This window comes from Bos taurus, chromosome 13 (genome assembly GCF_002263795.3).
Source record: "Bos taurus isolate L1 Dominette 01449 registration number 42190680 breed Hereford chromosome 13, ARS-UCD2.0, whole genome shotgun sequence".
In the NCBI taxonomy this organism is placed as follows: domain Eukaryota; kingdom Metazoa; phylum Chordata; class Mammalia; order Artiodactyla; family Bovidae; genus Bos; species Bos taurus.
Window position 1 is genome coordinate 38,454,488 of NC_037340.1, and position 20,961 is coordinate 38,475,448.

Sequence of the window (20,961 nt, forward strand, 5' to 3'; positions counted from 1 at the left end):
TTGATATTTTGCTTTTTCAAAGGACACTAAGAGGGACTGAGCCCCAAGCTATGGTCTAACGGTGAGGCTTCTGTCCCCCAGAAGACGGATGAGATTGCCCATAAACGCGCGGACTGCGACAGAGGGACAGGATCTAGGGAGAGCGGTGCGGGTGCGCTAGTTGGGGACATGGGCTCGGAACCCAGGGCTGCCTCCTTTGACAGTAAGATCGCGGTAAGGTACCTCGCCTTCTCAGTCTCAGTCCCCACCGTGGGTTTAAGTGAATTAAAGGGAGCTGGTCGACACTACGCCTGCGCGGCTCACGGAACCCTCTCCCCACCCGCCCAGACACAGCCTTGCTTTCCCTGGAGCAAGCGTGGCCCGGAAACCGTTGTCCGTTCCGCCGCGCACCCCGGAACTAAACGGAGATTCCCCGGGCACATCACTTCCGCCAGCCGAGGGGTGGGCCCAGCACCGGAGGCAGGAGTCACTGCTGGGGTCACTGGGGAGTGTATTCTTTAAGGCGGAGGCGTTAGCGAAGTGGTCACTGAAGGAGAGGCGTTTCACCCCGGGTCCTCTGTAAAAGAGGGGGCGGGGCGGAAATCTAGGCGCCACAGTGGCCATTCTCCCAAGGGCATGTTACTGAGAAACAGCTCCCTCAGAGGCCTCTGGGCGCGCCGAGCATCCTGGGAGATGTAGTCCTGCCGCTAGGCCGAGGATTCTGGGTAGTGTAGTCCTAGCGTCCTAGCCCAGCTGGTGGCTGGAGTGAACCCTTGTTCCTCGCTGGTGAGTGTGGCGCCCGTGGGGCTCTAAGCTGCAGGCGTGCCCTTCCCTGCATGGAAAGGTAGGTCTTGAAAGTCTGGGCTGTTGGCTGGGCCTGAGGCTGGGGACTGTGCGGGTGCCGGGCAGAGGAGGCGGCGGCGGGACGCGCTGTCGCGGTTCAGGCCGTGCCCTCGCGGATGTCATATTTGGGATGTGAGCGCGCATCTTCGATGGACGTGAGCGAAGCTCAGCCGTGATGCCCAGTGGTGGCGGATGCCGGAATCCAGCCACGTCCCGGGGCTTCTGTGGGTGAGGACACGTTAGGCCTTGGCCGAAAGAGCGATGATGATTGGGGACGGGGGGTGGGCGTGTCGCCTTTATCCCCAAGTCCCTGGGGGCCAGAGGGTTGAGTAAGTTGGCATGGAGCCCTGATGTTTCCCAGCTGCCGGGATGAGGGCCAGCCCGCCGCCAGGAGTTTTGGTGGGTGGTTTGCCGTGGGCAGCATGTGCCTGGGGATGGGCTGGGTGTGGAACGGGCCACTTTGGCAGCAATCTTGGGTGTGTTTTTGGCCGGTCACCCCTGGATTCAGGCCGTGGAGGAAGAGGTTGTCTGAGGCCCACTGGGCAAGTTTCTCAAAGGTCCTGGAAACCTGCGTTGACCCCAGCAGTCACGGATGTGCAGGGCTCCAGTGTTTCCGGACTTCGGGATTTTGAGTTCCATTTTAAAGTTTTATTAAGGAGGGATTTTAGACAGAAATAAATAGAACTCTACAGACCCACCATCCAGATGTAACCCTTGTCACCTGGGGAGCAATCTTGATTCATCTCAAAATGGCACACTGAGAAGCCTACAACCCACAGAGGTTCACTGTCCCTGCCCTACTTGAAGAGCGTAGCCTCGGCTGCCAGCTTCATCCAGACTCTGTGACTTTGTAACGGTGTCACCTTGGATAAGGGACTGACTTCACTGTGCTTCAGTTTTCTCATCTGTAAAATAAAGATAATAAATTGTACTCCATTGGATTGTGAGGCTAGAATGAAGTAAGACGGTTCTGTGCCTGGAACCGTCTCTGATGTTTACAGTCCTAAGTGCCCAGTAAGTAAGAACTTTGCTTAGGAAGGTCTGAGGCAAGAGTGGGTCAGCTCAGCCCTGGTGTCGGCAGCATTATTGGGGCAGGCTGTGTTCTGAGCGAGCTGCCCGCAGCCTTTTCTTCTGTGACAGGTCCATTCCTGATGCCTTTAAGGAAGAGGAAAGCCTAAGGGCGTGAGTTTCCAGTGACTCTCCTGAACCTTTCTGCTCTTGTGCTGCCCAGAGAGGAAGCCTGGTGGGCGAGGGGAGGGCTCCTGACAGCCCGGACTCACGTGGGGACTGCTCGCCTTCCGTGTGCTGAACCAAAGGTGGGTTTCCTTCGCTCAGCCTTGACATCTTGTGCCCAGCACGCCCCGCCCGGGGATCAGAGCCCAGCTGGTTTCCCCAGGGGACATGGTCTGTGGTAGGGGTGGCTGCTGTCCCAGGGACTCTTGTTCAGACTCTGTGTCCTCCTTGACCACCCCCTCCTCCCCCATCCTTGTGGTGTGTTGAGGCCTGTGCACTCTCAGGCTTGTCTGTTGTGAAGGCCTCGGCCTTCTGTTCTGGTTCCATCCAGCGAGGCCCTCACTGCCTGTGTCCCCGTCCTGTCATCTCACCTGCAGTTACCTCAGGAGGCAGCTCTAACATTAGAGCTTCCTGTAAAATAACCACAGGGTCATCACTACACTCAAGGGAATGAATAGCTGTTTCAGTCAGAGCAGCTCTGTTCAGAGGCAGGAGGGGGGAGGTGTGTGGCCGGGGAGGAATTCCGGGGGACAGTGTCCCTGTGTCTGGCCCTCCCCCCGATTCTGACCTTGTGGACCTCAGTGAACACCCGCAGCTTGGCCTCTTTGCTCTTTCCAGGCTCACCTGCCCTGTCTTCAGCAGCACATACACTGTGCCCTGGACCCCTCTCCTCCTGGTCCTCACTCCTGCTCCGCCCTCACTCGTCTCTGCTCCACCTTCTTGTCCCTCTCCCCACCTGCCTCTTGCATTGGGCACCTGACGTCCACATACTGAACTTGGCACTCAGCCTGCTAGAAAGAGACCTTCCTAATCGTCTGCTTCTGTCCCGACTCCAAAGTCAGGATGCTTGGGTTCAAATCTCAGTTTTACCATGTCTAGCTGTGTGGCCCTGAGCTTGTTATTTCACCTCCCTGAGCCTTCTTTTCCTCATCTGCCAGATGGGAATCATCAGAATGGTGTCCACCTCCCGGGGATGTTGGAGGAGATAACCCTAGCAATGCAGTTACAGTGTGGGGCACATAATGCCTAGGTAATTTTTAGAATTACTTTAATGCCTCCAGCTTCTCCAAGTCTCCTCCTCAGTCTCCTCCCCGACTCCCAGCCTGGTCAGACCCTGCTTTACAGCTGCACAGAAGCATATTCCTTGTCTGCTTGTGTTTCCCCGAGCATTTCTGTTTCTGTGTCAACTGGTGATGAGCTGGGATGCTCTCCCCGTGCAGAGCAGCCTGCACATCCCCGGCAGTGTTCCCAGGTTCCCTGTTCATGGTGGGACCCTGGGGCTCAGGACTCCAGGGCTTAGGCTGTGTCATGACTGTCTGACCCTCCCACTGGACCAGGAGGTGGTTGTTAGAGGGTAGGGTACCTCATTTGCTCCTCTTGAGCCATCGATACAGTTCCTGTCACTGGGTTAGCCTAAGCAGGTGAAGACACCAGTGTCGTCTTTGCTAGGCCCCACACCCTCTCCACATGGTATCGGGCCTCTGCTTCTGTTTGGTCCCTCTAGCAGGGGTGCTGACGTTCTTAACCTGGTGCCTTGGGCCCTCTGAGAGCATACAGACTTAAGCCTGTGACTGGCACAGCATCCCTTGTCGCACATTTGTGGGTGAAAGCAGGGATGAGATCAGCCTGAAGGAGCACCCAGTGTTTGATGAAATAATTTGAGCAGCAAAATAGTGATAATATTCTAATATAACCCCTAGGATAAGCTATGAATCCACACTGAAGTAAATAAGAAGGGACAACTCTTGGATTTCCCTGGTGATACAGTGCATAAGAATCTGGCTGCCAGTGAAGGGGTCTTGGGTTCAATCCCTGGTCTGGGAAGATTCCACATGCCGTGGAGCAACGGAGCCTGTGCTCCATGACCACTGAAGCCACCGCAGCGAGAAGCCTGTACACTGCTGCGAAGAGTTGTCCCCGCTTGCCCAACTTGATAAAGCCTGCATGCAGCACCGAAGACCCAGCACAGCCAACAATAAATGAATTAATTTAAAAAAAAGAGAAGGGACAACTCTTGCTTACGGAATTCCAGCTAATGAATTTCAAAGGAAAGAAGGGGGTAGAACATTGTCATTTGGTCAACACTGCAGTAATAATGGTTGAAGACAGCTCCCACAAAGTGATGCTAAAATTATTTGGTAAAAGGTTGAAGAGAAACAGGATATTTGTATAATCTCAAAGTAACTCTCCCAAGATGTGTATTAAATGTAAAGGCAAAATGAGTGACTTTGTAATGAAAAAACCCGGCAGACGCTGCCTTAACCAAGTGATCAAGGTTAACATCATCAGTAGTAAAACATACCGATATCATGAACTCCTATCAAGGGGTATGAAAAGGGCACGTGACTTCTGAGACAATCTAGCCAAAAGTGAACTAGGGTCATTCTAATCATTTTCTTGTCAAATCTGATAAATCACAATTGAGGGCTGTTCTTCAAAAATGTCATTCATGAAAGAAGGATTGGAGGAGATTAAAGATATATGACAGCTAAATGCAGTGTGAGAACCTCAGTTGAATCCTGGACCAGAAGAAGGAGGACATTAGTAGAAAAAACCTGTTGAAATGTGGTTATGAGCTGTAGTTTAGAAAATAGTAATAATAATCAATGTTAATCTGGTTTTGATCATTGTAGTATAGTTTTCTCAGATGTTAACATTAGAGAAAACTGGATTAAGGTTACATGGGAATTCATATTTTTGCAACTTCTAAGTCTAAAATTCAAAATGAAAGTTCTATGGATCATTAGTCTTACAGTGAATTGGATGTTGGATGAGTTCTGTTAAAGAATACTTCAGCATGTATAAATGCAATCATGTTTTTTCTCCTTGGTCCAGTTCATTAATACGTATAATATACAGTAATGAATTTCCTCATATTCAGCCAGTCTTACATTTCTGGGCACTCTGTCTTGGTGAAATTAAAAAAAAATTTATTTGGCTCTGCTGGGTCTTAGTTGTGGCACGTGGGGTCTAGTTCTCTGACCAAGGATTGAACCCAGGCCCCCTGCATTGGGAGTGTGAAGTCTTAGCCACCTGACCACCAGGGAAGTCCCCGAAATATTTTCTTATTGCTTTGAATGATATTCTTGCCATGCATTTAAAGTCATAAAATATATATAACATAAGACTTACCATCTTAACTGTTTTAAGTCTATAGTCCAGTATCATTAAGTACATTTATATTGTTGTGCAACTGTTCACACTCTCCATTTCCAGAACTTTTCAGAATGAAACTATCCCCATTAAACAATAACTGAGTTTCCCCTTCCTCCTAGCTCCTGTCAACCATCGCTGTACTCTGTCTATATGGATTACTCTAGGTACCTCATATAAGTGGAATTTTATATTTGTCCTTTTGTATCTGGTTTGTTTCACTTAGCATAGTATCTTTAATGTTCATCCATGTTGTAGCATGTGTCAGAATTTCTTTTCTAAGGCTTAATAATATTCCATTATATACATACACACACATACACACACACACACCACTGTGTTATCCATTTGTCTACTGATAGACACTTGGGTCACGTCTACATTTTGGCTGTTGTGAATAACGCTGCTCACGTGAGTGTACAAATATCTATTCAAGTCCCTGCTTCCAATTCTTTTGGGGAAATACCCAGAAGTGGAATTGGTGGATCATATGCTAATGTGTATTTTTACATTTTTGAGGAACTGCTGTGCTGTTTTCCATAGTGCTTGCACATTCCCACCTGCAGTGCACATGAGTTGAATGACGATTTTGAAAAGTCTCATGGAAGTCTGGTATATTTTTTGTCTAGAGTCACTTAGGAGTTTTCTTGTTATTCTTCAGAGCCTGATAGTTTTTCCGGTAGAAAGATACCTTGAAGCTGTTGGCTGTGTGTCAGCTTCTCCCTGGTCCTTTGTAGGCCCTTCATATTTTGATTCAGGTCATCTTTTTTTCCCAATTTTTACTGTAGTACAGTTGATTTACAATGTTGTGGTAATTCAGGTGTACAGAAAAGTAATTCAGTTATACATATACGTATGTTCATTCTTTTTCAGATTCTTTTCTCATATAGGTTATTAGAGAGTATTGAGTAGGGTTTGCTGTCCTATATAGTAGGGTCTGGTTGGTTACCTGTCTATGTACTTTTTATATTATATATTGTAGTGTGTGTATGTTAATCCCAAACTCCTAATTTATTCCTCTCCCCACCACACACACACATTTCCCCTTTGGTAACCATACATTTTGTTTTTTAAGTGTGTGAGTCTGTTTCTGTTTTATAAATAAGTTCATTTATATCATTTTAAAAACTTAGGTTCCACGTATGAGTGATATATTTGCCTTTGTTTGACTTACTTTACTTAGTATGATAATCTCTAGGTCCATCCATGTTGCTGAAAATGACATTATTTCATTCTTTATATGGCTGCGTAATAGTCCATTGTACAAAGATGTACTACATTTTTAAAAAAAATTTTATTTATTCATAGCTGTGCTGGGTCTCACTGCTGCTTGGGCTTTTCTCTGGCTGCGGCAGGTGGGGGCTACTCTCTAGTGGTGGCGCACGGGCTTCTCATTGAGGTGGTGAGAGAGTCATTTCCTAGGCAGGTTGATAAGGAGTCTCGGGGTCCCCAAGGAGAGAGGGGTCTGGAATTCTCAAGGAGGAAGAAAGGAGAAACTTTTTTTTCCTTCTCTACATTCCTTAGGATTATATAACAATAATGTATCCTGCCTGAGGACACTCTCTAGATTAGACCTTCTGTTATCTTAAAATGTAAATTATGGGAGTAGACCTGGTCTTTACAAGGATGTATCCTGCCTGAGGACAGTCTCTGGATTAAACCTTCTGGCTAATTCTGTTATCTTAAAATGTAAATTATGGGAGTAGGTCTGGTGAGGTCTTTACAACCTCCAGACATTCTTTGGATTCATTGGAGAGTATATAACTCCACTGCTAACACTAGCCAGCCGGTACTCTTTCTACCCCCTTCTGATGCCTATGTCAGAAGCTTTCTCTATCTCCTTTATACTTTAATGAAACTTCATTACACAAAAGCTCTGAGCAGTCAAGCCTCGTCTCTGGCCCCGGATTGAATTCTCCTCCCGGGGCCAAGAATCCCAGTGTCTTCGTGTGATTCAACAACAACCTTTCAGTGGCTACTCTTGTGGCAGAGCTCGGGCTGTAGAGTACAGGTTCAGTAATTGCAGGACATGGGTTTAGCCGCTCGAAGCCTGTAGGACCTTCCCGGATCAGGGATCGAACTCGTGTCTCCTAAATTCACAGGATTCTTTACCACTGAAACTGTGTGAATGCAGGTGGATTCTTTACCACTGAGCCACCGGGGAAGGCTGTACCACATCTTCTTTATCCATTCCTCCGTTGGTGGACATTTAGGTTGCTTCCGTGTGTTGGCTATAATAAATAGTACTGCAGTGAACACTGGGTGCATGTATCTTTTCGAATTATGAATTTTTCTGGATATGTGCCCAGGAGTGGGACTGCTGGATCATATGGTAGTTCTATTTTTAGTTTTTTAAAGAACCTCCATACTGTTCTCTAGAGGGTCTGTTACGAATTTTACATTCCCATCAACAGTGTGGGAGGGGTCCCTTTTCTCTACATCCTCTCCCGTATTTATTGTTTGTGGACTTTTTGAGGATGGCCATTCTGACTGGTGTGAATTGTACTTTTGATTTGCATTTCTCTAACAAAAAGGTCCATCTAGTCAAGGCTATGGTTTTTCCAGTAGTCATGTATGGATGTGAGAGTTGGACTGTGAAGAAAGCTGAGCACCGAAGAATTGATGCTTTTGAACTGCGGTATTGGAGAAGACTCTTGAGAGTCCCTTGGACTGCAAGCAGATCCAACAAGTCCATCCTAAAGGAGATCAGTCCTGGGTGTTCATTGGAAGGACTGATGCTGAGGCTGAAACTCCAATACTTTGGCCACCTTTTGTGAAGAGCTGACTCATTGCAAAAGACCCTGATGCTGGGAGGGATTGGGGACAGGAGGAGAAGGGGACAACAGAGAATGAGATGGCTGCGTCGCATCACTGACTCGATGGACATGAGTTTGGGTGAACTCCGGGAGTTGGTGATGGACAGGGAGGCCTGGCGTGCTGTGATTCATGGGGTCGCAAAGAGTCGGACACGACTGAGTGACTGAACTGAACTGAACAATTAGCGATGTTGAGCCTCTCTTCATGTGTCTCATGGCCATCTGTATGTCTTTGGTCTGTGGCTGAAACTTGAAGACATTACGCTGAATGAAATAAGCCAGACACAAAAGGACAGACACCGTATGATTTCACATATTTGGGATACCTAGAATAGCCAAATGCATGGAGACAAAAAGTAAAATGATGGTTGGTTACCAGGGTTTGTGAGAAAGGGCATTGTGGTTAATGGCCACAGAGTTTCAACGTGAGATGATGAACCAGTTCTGGAGATGGATAGTGGTGATGGTTGTACCACATTAAGTGCGAGCATGCTTAATGTACTGAAATGTACACTTCACATGGTAAAAATAGTAAAATGCTTATGTATATTTTACAATCATTTAAAACCCACAAGCTGTCCTACGCTCGACCTGTTCTGCATTTCTCCCACTTAGTGCCTTTTATTCCTCCTGAGTGGTCCTACATCCCAGGATTCAGGCTTCCTCTCCTCCTTGGCGCAGGTGTCCTCTTCTGTGCTCCCCATACACCTCATCGGGAACACCTGGCACATTTCTCTTCCCTAGACTCCTGTGCTTCGTTCAAGACCAAGTTCCTGGGCCTCTTGTGAAAACCTCTCCTGATGTCCCTATTGCAGGGTGCTTTCCACTTTGAAACAGTGTTGCGATAAAGGCAGTAAAGTTGGGCAGGGTGTGAGAATGGCATGTGAGATGAATTCTGGACTGAATGGCAGGGACGTCCACCCTGAGCACCACAGTGTGGGACAGGACGTTTAGTGGACTGCTACCCACAGTTGAAAAAGCGGAGTTGCTAGCTGATGGCTGGGATGGGCTCCAAACCAGGGCAGTAGGGTTCAAATTCGTGCTCATGACCATTCCCTGCTGGTTGGTGCCTCTCAGGGAAGGAGGGCCGGAGGGGCTGTGGGATTCAGGGAGGGACTGAGTTGTGTTTGGTCTTTGCCATAACTGAATTGTGTGAACCTCAGTCATTCGGATGCTTCAACACTAATACCGTGGTTCAGACTATTCTTTTAAATTCTTAAAAGTCTGGCGCTTTCCCTCAACATAAAGCTCCTGAAAGTTACAGGCTATTTTTGTATGTATTCTCCACATCAGCCCAGCTAGGACCTTGAACGTGTTGACAAGTGCCACTGCCCAGGTGGTGACAGGGCTTTAAAGATCTTGGAATACAGAGCACCAGGGTGAAAGGCAGGATCTCACCTGCCTCCCCTGGGCCGCCTCCCCCTTGCCCCTTACCCTGAGGCCTGGGCAGGGCTGGCTCCCGGGTGAACAGGGCTGTTTTGTGTTACAGGCACACATGGCATTCAGAGATGTGGCTGTGGATTTCACCCAGGATGAGTGGGTGCTGCTGAGCCCTGCTCAGAGGTCCCTGTACCGGGAGGTGATGCTGGAGAACTACAGCAACCTGGTCTCACTGGGTAAGCCTGCATCTCTTAGGACCCGGGTCCTGACTGCTGGCAACTTGGAGCAGCCCTCTTGCTTTCTGGCCTTACCTTTGGGTTGGACTCCAAAGCAGAGACACTCTATAAACGTGTACAGGTGTGTATATGTGTGTGATACTCCGCATTTCTAGCCTTCTCCCGCAGGCTCTCTGGTAAGCCTGGCATCTCTTCCTAGTCAGTATCTTCTTGTAAACGAGGGAGGTGTTCTCTCACAGCATGAAGTCGGGTCAGTGAACTCCCATCCTGGCTTCCCTTCCCTGGGGGAGCTCACCACTCTCACATCTTCCCCACCACCTTTAGAAATCCTCCCCCCTGGTGTGGCTCTGAGTGCAGGATAACCTGCAACCATCTTGTTCTCTTTTCCTCTGAGCAGGCATTCCGTTTTCTAAACCAGAACTCATCACCCAGCTGGAGCAAGGGAAGGAGACCTGGAGAGAAGAGAGGAAATGCTCGCCCGTCAGCTGCCTGGGTGAGTAGGGACCCTGGGTGGTTCAGAGGGCTGGGGGTGGGGAGGTCTTTCTGCCGGGCCCTGGCCGCTCACCGTATGCACTGCCCTCCTGGCCTCCTTCCAGACCTGCAGCGGCACCCGAGCGTCCTGGTGTCTCGTCTCCCTGCACTGGGTTTGCCGTCTCTGCCTCACTTAGTTCTCTCCCACATACATAGTCTGGTGGCTCATGTTACTATATTTTTAAAAGGATATTTTCCCTGGATTAGAATTTTAGATTGGCTTATTTTTTCACCACTTTAAGGTTACTGTTCCCCTGTTTAGGCCTCCCATTGTTTCTAATAAGAAATCAGCTGTCATTTCCACAGTTATTGCTTTGTTTTTTTGTTACTTTTTAAGCCTCTGGTACTTTCAGAGCTTTCTGTATTTTGGTGTTCAGCTGTTTGACTGCGATGTCACTATTTTTCCTGTCATAGCATGTGCTCAGATTTTTGAACCTATAAATTTATGGTTAGAGCCACATTGGGGAGATTTTGGGACATGATTCTTTCATGATTCTTTTGTTCCCTTCTGTTTCCTTCTTTTTGGAATGATAGTTACATGTGTATTAGTCCATTTTACATTGTCCCACAGTTTACTGAGCCTGTTTTTTTTTTTTTTATAACTTTCCATTTTTGTGATGATGCTTCCTAATTGTTCATTAATGAAGAGCAGATTTTCCTTTACCTTCTTTAACAGAAAAGCAGATACTTAGAAGATACATTTTTAAGTGAAAAATTGCAAAACAATGTTTATTACATAGTTGGGTTTGTGTGAAAGACTGTGTCAACATGTATATGTGAACATAGACATCTGCATTATTATTCACCATGATCAGTGGTTAGCCTGGGGGGTAGAGAATTGGAAAGAGTGGAGTTTCTGGGGAGTTTTTTGACTTGGCATTCTTTTTAAATGATAGAGGAATAGATAACTGTAGGGAATTGTGTGTTTTTTAGCTTTTAAAATACTGTTGACAATTTCATAATAAAAAGTATATGTTTTCTTTTTCTGTAGGAGATTTTCTATTTCTCAGTTTTATCAAATTTGAAGGCTTAGCTAATTTTGTCTTAAATCAAGGGAAATAGCATATATAATAGAAATCATTTACATTTTTCAAGTTGTTTATATCCTTGTTTTTGGTCTGCTAAGAGTCATAGCCTTGACTAGATGGACCTTTGTTGGCAAAGTAATGTCTCTGCTTTTGAATATGCTATCTAGGTTGGTCATAATTTTCCTTCCAAGGAGTAAGCGTCTGTTAATTTCATGACTGCAGTCACCATCTGCAGTGATTTTGGAGCCCAGAACAGTAAAGTCTGACACTGTTTCCACTGTTTCCCCATCCATTTCCCATAAAGTGATGGGACCGGATGTGAAGAAGGCTGAGCGATGAAGAATTGATGCTTTTGAACTGTGGTGTTGGAGAAGACTCTTGAGAGTCCCTTGGACTGCAAGGAGATCAGCCCTGGGATTTCTTTGGAGGGAATGATGCTAAAGCTGAAACTCCAGTACTTTGGCCACCTCATGCGAAGAGCTGACTCATTGGAAAAGACTCTGATGCTGGGAGGGATTAGGGGCAGGAGGAGAAGGGGACGACAGAGGATGAGATGGCTGGATGGCATCACTGACTCGACGGATGTGAGTCTTAGTGAACTCTGGGAGTTGGTGATGGACAGGGAGGCCTGGCGTGCTTCGATTCATGGGGTCGAAAAGAGTTGGACACAACTGAGCGACTGAACTGAACTGAACTGCTCCTTGGAAGAAAAGCTATGACAAACCTAGACATCATATTAAAAAGTGGAGGCATTACTTTCCTGACAAAGGTTCATATAGTCATAGCTATGGTTTTTCCAGTAGTCAGGTATGGATATGAGTGTTGGATCATAAAGAAAGCTGAGTGCCAAAGAATTGATGCTTTTAAACTGTGGTGTTTGAGAAGACTCTTGAGAGTCCCTTGGACAGTTTGATCAAGGAGATCCAACCAGTCCAGTGTAAAGGAAATCAGTTCTGAATTTTCACTGGAAGGACGGATGCTGAAGCTGAAGTTCCAATACTTTGGCCACCTGATGGGAAGAACGAACTCATTTGAAAAGACCCTGATGCTGGGAAAGATTGAAGACGGGAGGAGAAGGGGACAACACAGGATGAGCTTGTTGGATGGCAACCCCAAGCTCAATGGATATGAGTTTGAGCAAGCTCAGGAGTTGGTGATGGACAGGGAAGCCTGGCATGCTGCAGTCCATGGGGTGGCAAAGAGTTGGATATGAATGAGTGACTGAACTGAACTGAATGTGTATATACATGTGTTTATTAGGTATTCCCTAACTGCAAGGAGATACAACCAGTCCATCCTAAAGGAGACCAGTCTTGGGTGTTCATTGGAATGACTGAGGCTGAGGCTCAAACTCCAATACTTTGGCCATCTCAATGTGAAGAGTTGACTCATTGGAAAAGACCCTGATGCTGGGAGGGATTGAGGGCAGGAGGAGAAGGGGACAACAGAGGATGCAATGGCTGGATGGCATCACCGACTTGATGCACATGAGTTTGGGTGAACTCCAGGAGTTGGTGATGGACAGGGAGGCCTGGTGTGCTGCAGTTCATGGGGTCGCAAAGAGTCGGACCCGACTGAGCGACTGAATGGAATGGAAGAGTCATAGCAGATTACTCGCCAGTGTCATTGTAATTTATATCAAATCCTCCATTTCTTTCTAAGTTTTTGCTATATATTTCACTTCAGTGTACTGTTAGGCATGTAAAGGTTCATGACAATTTTATCTCATTCATTAATGAAGTTTTTAATGTTAAAATTCTTTTGTTCTATATTATATTCCTTAAACTTTCATTTTTTTCTAAAAAAAATTTTTTTAATTTTATATTGATGTATAGCTGATTAATAATGTTGTGATAGTTTCAGGTGGACAGTGAAGGGACCCAGCCATACATATACATGTATCCATTCTCCCCCAAACTCCCCTTCCATCCAGGCTGTCACATAACATGAGCAGTGTTCCCTGTGCTGTAGAGTAGGTCCTTGTCAGTTATCCGTTTTAAATAGAGTTGTGTGTTACATATCAATCCTATTATTTCTTATTAGTCTTAGCACCTGTTTTGCTGTGGCTCTTTGTTTTTTAGAGAGTTTTGGTATGATATCTAATGTGATTTGCGGTGTCATATAGCTGCTATTGCATTTTCTGCCAAACCAACTATTATCTTTGAATAGGGACTTTGGCCTTTTCACATTTACTGGAACAGCTGATGGATTTCATGGGACTTACTTAGGGACTGTAGGGCAGGTACAGAGGCACTTAGGGAAGAGCTCAAGGTAGAGGCAGCAGCATCTCTCCTAGCTCAGGCTGCTGAAACACAGCAGCAGAATTCATGGCAGAAGCAAAAGGTTTTACTGTGTTTCTGGAGGCTCGCAGTTCTTGGTTGGCAGAGGTGTTGGCAGTTTACAAAGGAGGCTACCCTCCTGGACTTTGAATGGCCACCTCCTCACTCTGTCCTAACCCGGCCTTTCTGAGGCTGCACATCCTGGCTTTCCTCCTACAGGGAGGTCATCAGACATATCGATTAGAGCCTTATGACTTCTTTTAACCTTAATCACCTCTTTGAAGGCCCTGTCTCAGAATACAGTAGCATTCTCTACTGATGGAATAATTCTAGAATGTAGATGTATACACAGTTGGTTTTCAAAAGTTCAGTTCATCAGTGAATGCAAGTGTTCAGGCAGATGCAGTGAGGTCTGGACCTGGTTCCTCAGACTATGTGATCCTGCATTCCGCCAGCTGAGTAGAACCAGCGGTGCTGAAGCAAGTTGTTCAGTGTTGACATCTCCTTACGAGAGGTACTATGAGAAGAAAACTTTTATATTGATTCCTGGTGCCATTTTTATTTTGGTTAATTATGGAAATTAACAAGACTCAAACTGATCCGTGGCACCAGTCATTGGGGGACCTAGACCGTGTGTGTGCTGTCTACTGCTGAAAGCCTCCCGAAAGTGAAAGTGAAAGAAAGTGTTAGTCACTCAGTTGTGTCCAGCTCTTCTGCAGGTTCCTCTGTCCATGGATATTCTCCAGACAAGAATGCTAGAGTGGGTTGCCATTTCTTCCTCCAGGGGCTCTTCCCGACCCAGGGGTCAAACCTGTGTATGCTGCATTGGCAGGCAGATTCTTCCCTGTCTGAGCCACCAGGGAAGCCCTGCCTTGTGGGAATTCTGGTCCAGAGTAGGCCTCTAATAAGTATTTGTGCGTGAGTCGGGACCCTCCAGGTTCAGGTGTCTCACATGTGGTATCTAACCACTCCACTGTGTTGCCTCCTACACCAGGGTCTTCCAGGCTCAGGGACAGCTCTCTTCTTCCACCCCATCCTCCCAGGGAGACAGGGAAAGAGAAAGACGTTTCCATGTGGGTCCTCTGGTTAGAGCTCTCTTGGTCACAGACAATCCCTTTGGACCCTGTTTGTGTCACTGGGTGGCTGTGCGTTAGGAGGTCGTTGTAGTGGGTCCTCTGCAGGAAGTCTTGCTGGGTGGCCCTGAAGATGTAAACATTTTGAAGAACAGGGACTGGAGTCTTAACCATCAGACCAGGCAGAACTGCTCTGGCGGCTCCACGTCTTAGTTCTGACTCAGACTCTTCTCTCTGCCACAGAACCAAAGCCAGAACTCCACCTCTGTCCTTTCTGCCCTCCGGATCTCTGCAGTCAGAAATTCCACATGCAGCAGGTGCTGTGTAGTCCCCCACCCTGGATCTTCACGTGCCTGTATGCCGAAGATCCCGTCCAGCCAGGAGACCTGTGCCTGGAGGACCAGCAGCAGCAGGCCGCTGGTGGTAGTGCCTGGATCGAGGAAGTGGAAGGGCAGGAGGGAGAAGGTGCCCGGCCTTTGTTTGGAAAGACAGAGAAAAGTACTGTAGAAGCATTCCCCAGGCCACCCCAGAGGCAGCCAGTCATCTCTGGGGGTGGGGTCCCAGGTATGGAGATAGAGGCCGGCCCTGCACAAATGGGGACCCCTGAGGAAACAGACAGGCTGTTGAAGAGGATCGAAGTCCTGGGGTTTGGGACTGTCAACTGTGGAGAGTGTGGACTGGGTTTCAGCAAGAAGACAAACCTGCTCAGTCACCAGAGGATCCACTCCCGGGAGAAGCCCTACGTGTGTGGGGTGTGTGGGAAGGGCTTCAGTCTAAAGAGGAGCCTGGACGGACACCAGAATGCACACTCGGGGGAGAAGCCCCTCGTGTGCGGAGAGTGTGGGCGGGGCTTTAAACAGAGGTCGAAGCTCATCATACACGAGAGGAGACACTCCGGCGAGAAGCCGTACATGTGCGGTGAGTGCGGGCGAGGCTTCAGCGATAAGTCGAACCTCATCGTCCACCAGAGGACACACTCTGGGGAGAAGCCCTACGTGTGCCAGGAGTGCGGGAAAGGCTTCAGCCAGAAGTCAGCCGTCATCAGGCACCAGACGACACACCTGAAGGAGAAGACCGTCGTGTGTGGCAACTGTGGGCTGGGCTTCAGCGACAGGTCGAACCTCATCAAGCACCAGAGGACACACACACGGGAGAAGCCGTATGCCTGCAAGGAGTGTGGGTGGTGCTTCCGGCAGAGGTCCACACTCGTCAACCACCAGAGGACACACTCGAAGGAGAAGCCTTACGTGTGTGGCGTGTGCGGACACAGATTCAGCCAGAATTCAACCCTCATCTCGCACAGGCGCACACACACCGGGGAGAAGCCTTACGTGTGTGGGGTGTGTGGGCGGGGCTTCAGTCTAAAGTCCCATCTCAATAGGCACCAGAACACGCACTCCGGGCACAAGCCCATCGTGTGCAAGGACTGCGGGCGTGTCTTCAGCCAGCAGTCCAACCTCATCCGACACCAGAGGACGCACTCGGGGGAGAAGCCCCTGGTGTGTGTGGAATGTGGGCGAGGCTTCAGCCAGAAGTCCAACCTCGTGGAACACCAGAGGACGCACTCCGGGGAGAAGCCGTATGTGTGCAGGGAGTGTGGGCGGGGCTTCCGCCACCAGTCGGCTCTCATCCGGCACTGCAGCACGCACACAAGGGAGCAGCCCTTCAACTGCCGGCGGTGCGGGCGAGGCTTCGGCAACAAGTCCGCCCTGCTCATGCACAAGTGGTCACACTTGGAAGAGAACTCCTTTCTGTGCACAGAGTGTGGCCAAGGCTTTTCCCACAAGAAACACCTCATCCTCCACCAGATGACACACCAGGGGAGGACGCCGCACATGTGCAAGGGGTGCGGGCAAGGCTTCATCCAGAAGTCCCACCTCAACAGACATAGGAGGAATGTGTGCCGGCCACAGAACACCATTTCAGTCTGACCCGAGGCCCCGCCGGAGCATCCTTACTGACCCCCTCACCCGCTCCAAGAGCGCTGCTGCTGCTAAGTCACTTCAGTCGTGTCCAACTCTGTGCGACCCCATAGACGGCGGCCCACCAGGCTCCCCCGTCCCTGGGATTCCCCAGACAAGAACACTGGAGTAGGTTGCCATTTCCTTCTTCAGTGCATGAAAGGGAAAAGTGAAAGTGAAGTCGCTCAGTCATGTCCGACTTTTCACGACCCCATGGTCTGCAGCCTACCAGGCTCCTCTGTCCATGGGATTTTCCAGGCAAGAGTACTGGAGTGGGGTGCCATTGCGTTCTCCATCCAAGAGCACAGACTAAATCAAAACATTTTACGCTCTTCTTGAAAACACATTCCTTAACTCGTCATTTGAACTCAGTTTACTTCCTCTACCTCAAGTTGTCGTGTTTGGGGCCTTTTGTTCTAATAAAACTCTGCTGCTTTACAAATCTGTGGCCTCAACTGCCTCTCTCATTCACCCACCTATAAAGGTAGGGAATCAGGGGTGGTACAGAAATCTCGAGCTTCTGAGGCCAAGGTTCCGCAGTAATGCAGTGCTTTGGATGGCATAAGAACTGAGTCAGTCTGTGATTCTTGGACAGCCTGGTCCTTTGTAGAGGGAGAGGATCCCGGAACTGTGTTCAGGGGATTTGGGCGAGGGAGGAGGTCTTCCAGGAAACACGACCTCCCCTAAGCCGCTTACTCTCACCTGCAGCCCCCTCCCCACTCTCTCCCAGCTCCTGTGGCAGCCCCCTACTGGCTTGCCTCCTCCTCACTCTCAGACGTCTCCACTTCTGCCTTTGGTGAATCAAATCAGTGGTTAGGACCACTGCTACTGCTTAGAGTTAGGGTAAACACACCACGAATAATTGTGTGTCAGCTGGTTAACCTAGAAGAAATGAACAAACATCTAAACACTTAAATCATGTATAAGTAGGAAATCTGAACAGACCAACATGAAGAAGGAGATTGAGTTAGTAATCAAAAACCTTCCAAAAAAGACTGAAATCAGATGGCCTTATTGGCGACTTCTAGCATTTAAAGGATTAACACCCATTCTCAAAATCTTACCAAAAAGACTCTTCCTAAATCATTCTGTGAGGCCAGTATTACCCTACTAGCAAAACCTGACAAAGACAACACAAGGAAACTACAGACACCTAACCCTTATGGATATAGACGGAGAAACCCTTGACACAGTATTAGCAACCAAATCCAGCAGCATATGAAAAGGATTTTCACACTGTGACTGAGTGGTTTCCTGGCTCAACATAGGAAAAAAAAAATCAATACATCATGTTAATAGTTTAGCAAACATTCCATTTATATGAAATATCCAGGATAAGCCAAAGCAAAGAGACAGAAGGCACGATAGTGGCTGCCAGAGACTAAGAGAAGAGGAAATGGGGATGACTGTTCCCCATTAACAATAAAGGACTGCCTTTGTGGGTAATAAAAATGTTCTGGAACTCGATGGTAATGATGGCTGCAGAACATTGGAAATGTTAAAAACCATTGAACTGTATACTTTAAAAATGGTCAAAATGGTAAACTTTATATTACCTGAATCTCACCTCAATTAAAAATTTTAAATCTTAATCCACCCAAATCTTGTCATTAGAGGAAAAATAAAAACCTGGGGCCAAAGAAATATCTGGGACCTAGAATTGCCGACATAAGATAAAGCACAACACACACTTGGTAAAACCCTAAACTGGCAGTGACAGCATTTCAATTGTTTAAAAAAACAAAAAAAATTAAGTTTTCCAAAGCAAATTCTTTGTCATACTTGGAAGCAACTCGAATGAGAGAAATGGTTCTGAGAAACCAGAGGCTTTGCTCTGTTTTTAGATCAGAGCTGATTGTTTGGATTGCTAAATCCTCTGAGTGTCTATTTATTAATCTGTTAAGTGTGGAAGCAAACATTTCAGAAGCAGGTGTAGCCACCCTGCTGGCCAGCCAGACTGAGTGCCCAGCTCTATAATGTCAGTCTGGGGAGAAAAAAGAAAGCAAAATGTAGTGTTCTGATCTATGCTCGAGCTGCATACAGTATTATAGAAAAGAACAACTCAGTCCTTACGGAATACCAGGACAGTCCACAGCCAAAGGCCGTGTCTGTGCCCCTGTCTCTCGGTGCTCCCGGTCAGCCAGAGGGGCTGCCTGCACAGAGGAGAGGTGTAGCCAGGGATGTTCTCATCAAAGGTGGGGAACTGCCTGTAGGATCAAGGAATGACGACAAGGACCTGGAAAGTCAGAGGAGAGAAAGCCGAACCCAGGAAAAATTGGAGGGAGAATTTTTAGGTATGAAAACAACAGCTATAGATTCCAGAGAGAGAGACTCCTGTGCCTGGACTTTAGCGGGTGTATTAGGGAAGTAAGATAAATTGTTACTAATGGTCAGGTCAAATCCTGGAGGGCTTCAAAAACCACCTTGAGAAATCTAGAATTGGAATTATAAAGGAAAGGGACAAAATAAAATACTGAGGCATTTAAACCACGGGAGAAACTTGGTGAAAGCGTTTTAAAAAAACAAAAACAAAAAACAGCCTGACAATAACTATTACTCAGGTTTGGATGTAGATGGTAGGAGAGAAAAGGTAAGACGCCTGGCCTGTTTCAAGTCAGCCATTAAACATCTTTCAAAGCTAGCACATATTTCTACTTTTGCTATTTTATCTCAAACCTGAAGGCCACCATATGCTTCCAGCTGCATCTGTAGCTCTTTTTTTTTCTCTCTCTTAAAGCATGTCTCCACTCTCCATGCATCGAACTGCAGAGATTCCTACCAGGGCTCAGATTGCTGAGTAAACAATGGTGGTTTCCATTCTGAAAAAAGTAACCCTGCTGCCCACCGCCCTGAGAATGTGGTGTGGGAACCAAGGGATGATTAGGTCTTAGTTGGTAAATTTTCATGTTGTCTAGTGGAGTTGAAGGAGCCTTTTCAGACATTCCCTTCACATTGTGGTGGTGGTTTAATCACTAAGTTATGTCTGACTCTTGTGATCCCATGGACTGTAGCCCTCCAGGCTCCTCTGTTTATGGTATTTCCCAGGCAAGAACACTGGAATGGGTTGCCATTTCCTGCTCCAGATCTTCCTGGCTGGGGGATCAAACCCACATCTCCTGCATCACAGGCAATCTGTTGCCTTTCAGGCAGATTCTGTGTTCTTTTTAAAGAGAGAAACTTGCCAACTGACTCAGGCTGAGGTCCTGACTAATGGCATTCTTTATTCCTCGTGATTTGAATCTAGATGTTATAAAAACAGTGGTGAAGCTGCCTGTATCTGAGTCAGTATAAATGCCAAGCCTCCCTGCCTGCTGCTTCTGTACCCAAGAAGAGAATTAATCACCTATGTCTCTGCTTCAGATTCTCTAAAACTCTTTCAGCTGTATTCCCTGAGAAAATAGCAGCAAATTCGGAATCTGTCTAAACTCCATTCAATGGCACTTTCTCATGGCCTATTGGTTAATAAATCATACCTGGAGTTATTTGTTAAAAAATGATTCCCTGGTGGTCCAGTGGTTACGACTGTGCACGCCCACTGTGGGGGCCTGGGTTCGGTCCCTGGTCTGGGAACTAAGATCCTACAAGCCTCAAGGTATGGCAAAAAAAGAAAACAACTCACCACCACCAACAAAAAAGAATAAAGAATATATAGGTAAGCTTATCACTGAAAATCCATAGTTAGACAAGTGCTGTAGTTGCCCTACCATTGTCACTATTAATTAGGCCTTCTTTTACACTTGCTTGTACACAGCTGTAGCCACAGGCGTATATGGTCAGTCATGTCTGACTCTTTGTAACCCATGGACTGTAGCCCCCAGGCTCCTGTCCATGGAATTCTCTAGGCAAGGATACTGGAGTGGGTTGCCATTTCCTTCTCCAGGGGCCTTCCCAGACCCAGGGGTCGAATGCACATCTCCTGCATCTCTTGCTGGCAGGTGGATTCCTTAGCAGTGTGCCTCCTGGGAAGCCCTTGCATCCATTTGGGGGTGGGGTGCATAAATGAAACGATAAGAACAATAAAACAGCAAAACAGTAAGATTCTGAGATGCTTTTTTTTCGTTCCCTGGAAGATGGGGAGATGTGGGAACATGAGGTTGGACGTCTGACCAGGTTGTCAGGAGGGCACGAAGGTACAGACAAGCTCTGTGTAAACACTGCACTTCCACCAAGTGTGAGGCCAGCATGCGGAACTTGGAATCGGACGAGTAGGAAACATGGCAAGTGGCTGGAGTAGGAAATGTCAGCCTGTGTCAAGTCTCAGCAACGAGGTAAGTCTCAAGGCTGGACGCACCCTTGCCCACATCCTACCAGAGAGAGGACATGCCATGGGATTCAAATGAAGGGAGAGGGTTAAAGCCTTTTGTAGCACCGAGAGGCTGACAGGACAGGGTGACTGGACACAGATGACTGGACCTGGCTGCAGTTTTAATTGGTGACCTTCCCCGGGCA

The 20,961-nt window shown here is 47.5% G+C and overlaps 1 protein-coding gene across 8 annotated transcripts; it reads left to right on the forward strand.

The window, feature by feature from the left end:
* The first annotated feature begins 711 nt into the window (after positions 1 to 711).
* On the forward strand, positions 712 to 16,954 carry LOC539166 (zinc finger protein 133). 8 transcript variants are annotated; one of them, XM_025001034.2, is made up of 5 exons: positions 712 to 823; positions 1,945 to 2,138; positions 9,514 to 9,640; positions 10,038 to 10,133; positions 14,795 to 16,954. In XM_025001034.2, exons 3-5 carry the CDS (start codon positions 9,520 to 9,522, stop codon positions 16,480 to 16,482), a joined length of 1,905 nt encoding a protein of 634 aa, XP_024856802.1. In that variant the 5' UTR covers positions 712 to 823; positions 1,945 to 2,138; positions 9,514 to 9,519; the 3' UTR covers positions 16,483 to 16,954. The 8 variants fall into 8 exon arrangements, with proteins under 8 accessions (XP_024856802.1, XP_002692179.2, XP_024856801.1 ...); XM_002692133.6 differs by having other exon boundaries at positions 1,963 to 2,138; XM_025001033.2 differs by having other exon boundaries at positions 2,054 to 2,138.
* Positions 16,955 to 20,961: the final 4,007 nt, after the last annotated feature.

Coding starts and splice junctions, on each gene's coding strand:
- LOC539166 (XM_025001033.2), top strand. Junction 9,641..10,037: donor CAGCAACCTGGTCTCACTGG/GTAAGCCTGCAT, acceptor TCCTCTGAGCAG/GCATTCCGTTTTCTAAACCA. Junction 10,134..14,794: donor CTCGCCCGTCAGCTGCCTGG/GTGAGTAGGGAC, acceptor TCTCTGCCACAG/AACCAAAGCCAGAACTCCAC.